Here is a 9,589-nt window from a genome sequence, read left to right as displayed (position 1 = left end):
TGTCTCTGCTCTCTTGTCTCTCTATTAGCCCATCTCCTGTAGGGGGAGATTACCAATGCTGGATGTGATGCAACCTAGGTACAATTAATATACAATCGAATCAAAAAGAACATTGGTATGTTTATTTAAATAATTCTGGGTAAAAAATACAAATAAAATATGATTATGTTGGAGGATTTTGTAAACTATTCAAATTCTTGCCTGTGGAGAATTACTCAAGTGCATTCACACATGCATAATTGGGTGTGTAAACCAAACAATTTAAAGTAAAATCCCATAAGAATCACAATGAGGAACAGTTACTTTTAGATTTTTTAATCAGTAGAGTCATAATTATAAGTAACAGTTTATATTTAGCCTAGACTTTAAAGATAGATTCTTAAAATGAATTATTTTAATTTCTCAAACACTTACTTAGATTAAGTAAAAGCCGTTGACTGTTAATAAAAATCAGGATGAGTTACCTCCCATGAAATGCTAATTTAAGCTTAATCATAAATAATCAAGAGTTTTTTTAAAAATTAAACAAAACATTGGAAGAAAAGATACCACATTTATAAAGAGACTCTTGTCTAATGAATTCTGTACTGGGTCTAACTGATATGAATTAGAAATAATAATATGATAATTTGCTAGAATAGTGATCATCATAACTCATTATTGAGAGTTTATAAAAGCCATATTATATATTAATTGTCTTACATGCATTATATCTACATATTTTTATTTCCACGTTTCGTTAGTAAATTCAGTAGCCAGACACCAAGGGAGTATTTAAAAATCATATATTATAAATTTCAAAGCTGGATTTATTCTAGAACTCAGAGACCACAGAGCCCATTGACTGAATTATTAAATTACATTGTTCGAGTCATTACCATTGCTCACAAAACCAAAGCTACGCTCACTGACTTGACATCCAGAGGTGCATTTTGGAAGTGTGAAACAACAGTGTTCTTCTATAAATAATGTATGCATTCATTTATTATTACATAGCTTTATATCTTTTCCTTTAAATCAAATGCCAGTTTCTTTTGTTACAGAAATATCTTAACAATTTTGTTGTTTTTACGTCAGTATTGTTTAGGTTTTGTCTTCATGTGTCTGTAGCGTTTTTCGACATGTGAAATATTTCTTTAAAATTGTAATAATTTCTCATAACTTCACAATCATTCAAAATAAAAGATCATTTGATGACAACTCATTCTCTTTACTAAATAACTATAAGTCACCAAATAAATTTAATTTAGTGCAGGAATGACCATATGTGCCAACACTGCTAATCCCTCTTCTTTGAGCACTCAGTCTTTAACCATTACTGGATTTCAGAATTATCATAAATATTATGATCCCTTTTTTTGAATATAGAATTTAAATTTTTAATACAGACATGCTAGTGGTATTAAAATATTTCTGTAGAGTCTGACTTATAGTGAGGATATTATTGTTTGTGAAGGTCTTTATTCCTCATTAATTTATCGCTTTTCAGTGCTCCAACTAATAATATATTGTCAAATGTAAAATATCTTTAAAAAATGTATTTAATCATGAGACAATTGCTTAAAGCTCTAAGGGTTTTAGAACATGACCTTTAGTTTTTTCAACTGGGAAATGAGCCCAATAGTCACCCTTTACTCCACCCAGTTTTACTCTGCTAGGCATCTTAGTTAGTGCATATACCATTTATTCTTAAGTACACTTACCTCACAGCACAGTCCTGGACACCACTCAGCTGCAGAGATGAGTAACCAAGGCGTAGCCTATGCAGAACTGAATGTGGCCAAGTATTCAAAGGGACAGCAACTAAAACCTAAGGGCACGAAAAGCTCCATCTCAGTAAGTGAGCAGGAGATAACCTACGCAGAATTAAACCTTCAAGATGCTTCTCAGGATCTTCAAGGGAATGACGAGAAATACCACTGCAAAGGTAAAACATTTAACAGACACACAGTATATTTGTTCCAGGATGTGTAATTGTGTTGTAGAAATGTGAGGAGGGAATAGGAGATAGACTCACATTTTTTCCTTTGTGAGGATCAGAACTTGAAGTTGGAATACAATATTCTAACATGAATTCTCAGGACTAATTTTATTCAGGTATCATTGTAAGGTGCAGTCTTTGACCAACAACTCATGGGGCATCATAGATCGTGAAAATGCAGTAGTGTTTCTGAGAGGAGGATTACAATGGTAGATATTGTTTTGGGGGTCCAAGCTATGTATACAATTCTTTGTGCATGTTGGTTCTCCATGTGTAAACTGTCTAAGCAATTGTGTCCATCTGTCCTTTCTCAGTGTTCCCGTTTCTCTCCCTGCAGCTTTACCATCATCTCCAGAGAAGCTCATTGCTGGGGTCCTGGGGGTCATCTGCCTTGTCTTGATGTCCACTGTGCTAACAATAGCAGTTATTTTCTGTAAGTAAATTTTTGAAAGTTTATAAGGAAATTTTTCTTCGTTTATAGGCATATCACCAGTGCCTTCAAACACTTTATAGTATTATGGCATAGAACTCTCATTTTACTGTATGCATTTAGACTAAATGTGAAATGTTATTCTGAATAAGTCCAAGGTCAAAATATCAGAATGTTTGTAGAAAGTATTTTATAAATAAATGCATATATATATGTACATATATATATATATATATTCTGATTTCATAACTCGAGACATGCTTTAGGAGACTAAAAGATCTTATTGAGAAATATAAATTCATTCTTGAGATTGGTTAAATCTAATTTGCAAGAGATAGTGAAGTTTCATCCTTTAGGATTTTGAAATAGTTTTCCCCAAACTATTTTATTACTTTATTAATTTGTCTTAGTACAGTCAGCTTTATCCCAGATTATTCTAATCCTAAACATGTCAAATTTCAAAGTAAGAAACAAAAAGTATTATGATTCAGATTGTTGAAAATATTATTTTTTTAGTAATAATTACTTCTGTATTTTTTTAGCTACCTTAATCCCAGGGCAAAATAATTCCTCCTTGGTAACAGGAACCCAGAAAGGTACAGAATGGTTTTCAAACTTCTGATATTAGTAGTTTATACTTTGCCTCTAACTCAGGGTAGATTAAAATAGTAATAGTTTTTTTTTAACAAATTATAATATTGGGTAATAGATATTCATAAATAATAATTATAAGAGAATGTTCCTTGTTATGCAACAATATGAAGAAATATTCATTTTAAATTATCATACCCATTATTGCCACTTGGCTGGAATTTCCTCCTGCTATTCCATGAAAGAAATAACTTTACTCTTCTAAAAAAATGGGTTTGTTCATTGGCAATCAGGACATGTGTTAGAGTGGATATTGCTGCTTGTGTGTATTCTTGTTAAGGGCACATAAATTAGGGGCTGAGAGGCTGACTCTTCTCTGTGAATGTGTGTGACTGTGTTTTGTTTCATATGTAGCAGCCAGTGAGGGTGCATAGATACGTTATGCACATATATGTTTATATAGGCAAATGTAAATTAACTTTTACTTTTTAAAATTCAAATTGTTTTTTGATAATTTCTTCAGCATATCATTGTGGTCGTAGTCCTAAGGAGTGGTTTACATATTCCAACAACTGCTATTACTTTAGTACCAAAAGGAAAACATGGACTGAGAGTCTGACGGCCTGTGCTTCTAAAAATTCTAAGCTGCTTTATATAGATAATGAAGAAGAAATGGTAAGATTCTAAATGTTCCAACATTTTATTAAAAGATTTTTTTTGGTCTATTGGATATTGTAGAATATATTCATATTTTTGTATACAACTGTAGTTTATCTTAAAGTCTGTTAATATACTATCATTTCACACTGTAAACTTTCATTTATATTTTATGGTATTAACATGTGATGATTTTCAGTTCTTAGATTTCATAGACAATCATATTTCCATTTGCTTTTCTTGCTAATAAATTTTCTTGCTAATAAATTTCCAATTGCTTTTCTTGCTAATAAATTTTACTGTTTAGTTTTACAATATATCAAGGAAACTAATCATATCATCATTGTGCAGTTCGATTACAAACTGAAAAGATCCATGTAATTACAAATCAGAATTGAAACAGTTTTCAGTTTGCAGTAGGCCTTCTCCTGTGTATCTTCTCAGAAGTTCTCCCTCCTTACATAACCATTATTGAGATTTTCAATATTAAAATTATCTTGGATTCATTGAACTTTATATAATGAGGATCATTCAGTACGCATTTTATGTGTGTCTTCTTTTATTTCCACATGACATTTTTGCATTTTTTCTATACTACTGCATTTATCTGTACTTTGTTAAATTTCAGCGCTATAATTGTATATACATGACATCTTTAATCTATCCTACTCAGAATATAGTTGTTTTATTAATGTGTGGGTATTATGAATAATTATTTTATAAAAACCCTCATGTATATTTTCTACAATTCTGTATTAATAATTTATATATTATATATAAATGCCATATGAAAATATATGTAATATAAATGTTATATTTATAATAACATAATAATAATATATAAATATAATTATATTGTGATAATTATATATCTATAGAATTATAATATATTGTTCTGTATGTGACAAATAAAATTGCCGAGTCATAAATATATGTATATGTCCAATTTATTTAATTATCACTACTTTTTTTTAGTTCACTGTGTAAATACATATTTTACCATATAGTCCTTTGATCTAAAAGAGCATGATCAGGAATTTTAATGTTATAATTTCTTATCATTGCAAAAAAGTATCATTATGACCTAAATAGGCATTTTTCTGATTACTATTAGATTGAACACATCTTTTGGGGTACTAATCATTATGACATTCTCTTCTGTGAGAAAGAGAAGTGCCTGTTTATGTTTCTTGCCCATTTCTATATGATATATGCTGTCTGATATTTTCTTCATAGCTGTTCTTTTTATTTTTAATATATATGAGCTCTTCATTAAATTTATCAGACATTATTAGCTTTTTTTTGACTCCATGACTCCATTTTCGCTCTCCTCTTGAAGTTTTTTAATGACTAGAATTTATTAAATGTTAGCATAGTCCAACTTATCATTTTGGGTGTTAGTGATTATTTGGACTTATTTCAGAAATCAGTCCAAGTTCATGAAGATAATCTCCTATATTACTCTCTAGGTTGTATCTTTCTTCTTTATTTATTAATTTTTACATTTAAGTCTATAATCCATTGTGAATTTATGTATTTGTGGCTCTGTATTTGTGACTCTGTGCAGTAGATGTGAAGTTGATACTTTTCTACACATTATGTAATCGAGGGGTCATAATTTATCGTGAAGATTATTTTTTCATGAGTAAGTATATTTACATATATAATTCTGCATATACATATCTCATCCTCTCATCTGTTCAACATAGAGATAATATCTTTTATATACCTTTATACTGTGAAAATATATAAAATATTATGTGTATATAATATTATATACACATACACAGTATTCTCATCTTATATTAAGAGATATGTTCCAAGATCCCAGTGGATGCTTCAAATCACAGATAGTACTGAACTTCATATACATGATGATTTTTCTTATACATACATACCTAAGATAAAGTTTAATTTACAAGCTAGTTACAGTAAGAGCTTAACAGGAATAACTACTAAAAAAATAGCTACTAATAAAATTACACAATATATTGTCATAAAAGTTATATAAATATGGTCTCTCTCTCTCATTTCTATCTCAAAATATCTTAGTGTACTATACTAGCCTTTTTGAGGTGTGGTAGCAAAGCTAACACACATTTCTTTTTCCGTCACCATTTCACAGATAGAGGGTTATTTCTTACTGTAGATTTTAGCAATCTCTGCATAAGATTTTTTTTCCTTTCCGTATTAAATCAAGGTTTTTCACCTTTTCCTTTAAAGGAACCACTTCACGGTTTCTCTTTGATGTATCAAATTGCCAGAATCATTAGCCTTGAGCTTTGGTTTCCTTATTAAGTATAATAAGGCTTACTTGAATACAAGCTCTGAGACACTGCAGCAGTGGATCTGATAACCAAGTGACTGAGTACTAAGTGACTAACACTAATAGGTGGGAGCATGTACAGTGTGGTTTGTTGGACCAAGGGATGATTCAGATCTTGGGCAGAAAGGAGTGGGATAGTGTGAGATTTCACCACGCTACTCAGAACTTCACCCAATTAAAATTTATGAACTTTCTCATTTTGGCATTTCCTATTTAATACTTTTAGATTCAGGTTGACCGTGAGTATCTGAAACAGGGGAAGTGAAACCAAGGATAAAAAGGGACTACTGTGTATAAATCACAGTCTACATAGCCTGCAGAAGTTTGAGTAAAATGGAGAAACCTTACCTCCCTTACGTCCCATTACTGTGTCCATTCATAATATAATTGTCTTAAATGTTTTAACTACATACATTGAGAATCACATGGGAGAATGTTATAATTTACTTCAATTTATAATTTTGCCTTGACTATTAAACAATTTTGAATACAGAAGAGAAGAAAACTTATAAATCTGATATATTTTTACTCTTTCTCTGTTTTCTTTTCCTTCTTGATAACCCAAGAGTTCCTCGTTTGGCATCTGTTTTCTGTTTAGATAATTCCTTTTAGTTATTCTATTAAAGATGGCCTGGTGGTGACACCTTTTTTTAGTTTTTCATCTGAGAACGTTTTGATTTCTCATTCATTCTTGAGTGGTATTTTGCTGGACTTTTTAATGGTTTTTGGTTGGAATAAGGCAGTTAGTGTCAAAGTTTTCTGACATTTTATTCTGTTTCGTTCAAGGTTTTTTGACTGGAGAGAAAATACTTTTCTTGGGACTTTTGTCTGTCCCCATTGGTGTTTGTGGTTTGCTGGCCTCTCTGGCTCTAGTCTGGGATATATGAAATAAAAAGTAATTCCAGGGAGCTTCCCACCCCACCATACCTTTCCTCATGTTCCAAGTTCTTACAACCTTGGACTGCAAAAAGCACTTTTTTCTCACTTACTACCTAGCAAATTGATCACTTTGAGGTGAAAAAGTAGTGGACAATTTACCACCCCATCCCCACTGTGAATCAAGTCTGCCCCTGTAGCAACAACACCAATGATTTTTGTAGCTTCCCTGAACTGTAAAGCTATCATTCTTCCTAACACTGAGGGCGACATAGGAGGAGCTGGCAAGAAGACTTCATATTTGCTCCATTCTCACCTGAATATCTAAAACCTTTTTCAATGATAAATATTCCACAGTTTTCAGAGCTCTGGAATTGTTATTGATGTCAATTTGTCCTCTTTCTGATACTAATAGATTTTCCAAATGTGTCCAATGTGTAACAAATTTAATAATTTAAAAGGCTATAAATTAGAAAGAATTAAGTTTATTCGTTTTTACAGATTCAAATTAGTATAGAAGCTTTTACATGACTTCTCATAAAATTTTCTTCTTTATAGAATTTTTTGAACAGTTTTAATGTATTTTCATGGATTGGACTGTCCCAGAAAAACAATAATTCGTGGATGTGGTCAAATGACTCAACTTTCTCTTCCAAACGGTAAGTTTCCTGAAAACTCTAATATTTTACACCTCGAAAAAAATTAATCTTGGAAACAAGCCGCAATATATAACAATTATATAAAGACAATTATTTGTTTCATAGAAAAGTTATATGAGAAAGATTCAAATTTAGATATGTAACTGTCTAAATATTTGTCTAACTTTGGGCTAAATAAATTGTTTATTCATCAAAATATTAAGATATATATTATCAAATTCTTGACATGAGATTTTCTGTTTTTCAGGTTCTCAGTAACTTCAGAGCTGAACAGGAATTGTACATATGTGTATTTTGATGAGCACAAGTTTATTTCTGAATCCTGTTTCAAATTACACACATATGTTTGTAAGCACCAGACACTTTAGCTTACCTAAATTTGGTATGATGGTAATCTCACCATTTATAAAGAATATATTTTTAGCTTCTTAAAAATACATGCAATGATTTTTCTCGGATTGCGTTTAAGACATTATTTTGAGACCAGTTTTAGTTTCACAACAAATTTAAGAGGACGGTGTCGAGATTTCCATGTCTCCAGCCCCACATATGCAGAGCCTCTCCCTTTGTCAACATCACTTACCAGAGTGGTACATTTGTTCCTGAGCATAAATCTACAGTGATGCATCGTAATTACCTAAAATCTATAGTTTATCTGATGCTTCACACTTGGTGTTGTAGAATTATTTCTAAATCTATATTTATTTAAAAAATATATATCTGGGTACTTACATTTTTAAGCTTTTGTTATTAATAAAAATAAATCACGTATAAATTATAAAGTATAATACAAAGAATTGTTATTTCTAAGTCTACAACAACATGGATAATTTCACTCATATTTTCAAATTAATTGAATTGTTTTAGGCCTTGAACATTGAAAATGAGGATTCAACAACCCAGGGGAGCAAAGTGCATAAGGCAGATTGAGTCAGGAGACAAAAACCAGGGGAACTTTGATTTAAAGACTTAACCATTAGTTGGCAGTAACCTACAAAGAGGGGATAAAAGAAAATGATAAAGAATACTGTATGGTTAAAGAATAGCAAAAGGTGAACTCATCTGGGAGTCAGGACTGTTCCTTGAGGATGGGTTATAGACTACATTGCAGGCAGTGTGGCTGTAGATGACTTTATGGTGCATATGTTCACTGGATTGCCGTGGCATAGAGCAGTCCCAGAGTCTGTAGGCTTAAATAGGTGAGGATGGATTTCAGGCTGTGACTGGCAAGCACATTGAAAATGAGGATTCAACAACCCAGGGGAGCAAAGTGCATAAGGCAGATTGAGAACTCCCTGCCACCGTGGCAGAAGGCAGAGGCTGGAAGAGGGGGAACTAGGACTGACACTGGCCACAGAAACTTTCTGGAGGGTGAATGCCGCAGGAATTCCTGCGTGTGCACAGCTGGCAACTACACCACAGTGGCCAAAGAAGAGAAAACACCATGAAATGAAGAATAAGAGCCCATTCTCTGGCAGTGTCTCTTCAGTGTCGTTTCTTGACAAAACTTAACATCATGTGAGCTGACAAGGTAGAATAGGGTGTAGGATCTACCTCCATTGTCTCAGAAAAGACAATACAGGACAGATTTGGAGCTGAGAGTAATAAATTGATAATTGACACTCAAGGTTACTATGCAACACTTAAAAAGGGTGCTATATAAAAGCCACTTGCATCTGCCCCACTTGCTCAGAGAAGGGTACCAACATGTACCTTCTGAATCGATTTTGGTGCAGCATTATCGATTATTAGATTCTCTTTTTGGTAGAGACTGGCATTTTCATGGGGTATACTCAGTGTCCTTTAATATTTTTTACTTGTCTGTTTTTTTCCTTTACTAAATTTCAGATATTTTGGAAGGGATCCTGTTTTATCGAATTCTCTATCTCCTCATTTGACTCTCTTAATTACTATGCTTAGGAACATATTTAATGAAAAAAATAAAGTGTTAAATAATAAAAAAATTAAAAGGGCAAATATATTTGTGTAAATCAAGCACAAACTAGTCATTGACAGAACTTGATATGAACTTTCATAACATGACCATGTTTCAGATATAATTTTACTGT

The 9,589-nt window shown here is 32.0% G+C and overlaps 1 protein-coding gene across 1 annotated transcript; it reads left to right on the top strand.

Moving 5' to 3' along the window:
* Window positions 1–1,704: 1,704 nt before the first annotated feature.
* On the top strand, window positions 1,705–8,200 carry LOC120586545 (NKG2-A/NKG2-B type II integral membrane protein-like). Its single transcript, XM_039842918.1, has 6 exons — window positions 1,705–1,927; window positions 2,319–2,414; window positions 2,954–3,007; window positions 3,526–3,677; window positions 7,420–7,520; window positions 7,768–8,200. The coding sequence occupies exons 1-6, from the start codon at window positions 1,741–1,743 to the stop codon at window positions 7,886–7,888; spliced, it is 711 nt and encodes a 236-aa protein (XP_039698852.1). The 5' UTR covers window positions 1,705–1,740; the 3' UTR covers window positions 7,889–8,200.
* Window positions 8,201–9,589: the final 1,389 nt, after the last annotated feature.

This window comes from Pteropus medius, unplaced genomic scaffold (assembly GCF_902729225.1).
Source record: "Pteropus medius unplaced genomic scaffold, Ma_sr-lr_union100, whole genome shotgun sequence".
NCBI classification, from domain to species: Eukaryota; Metazoa; Chordata; class Mammalia; order Chiroptera; family Pteropodidae; genus Pteropus; species Pteropus medius.
This window is presented reverse-complemented; position numbering and strand designations above follow the sequence as displayed.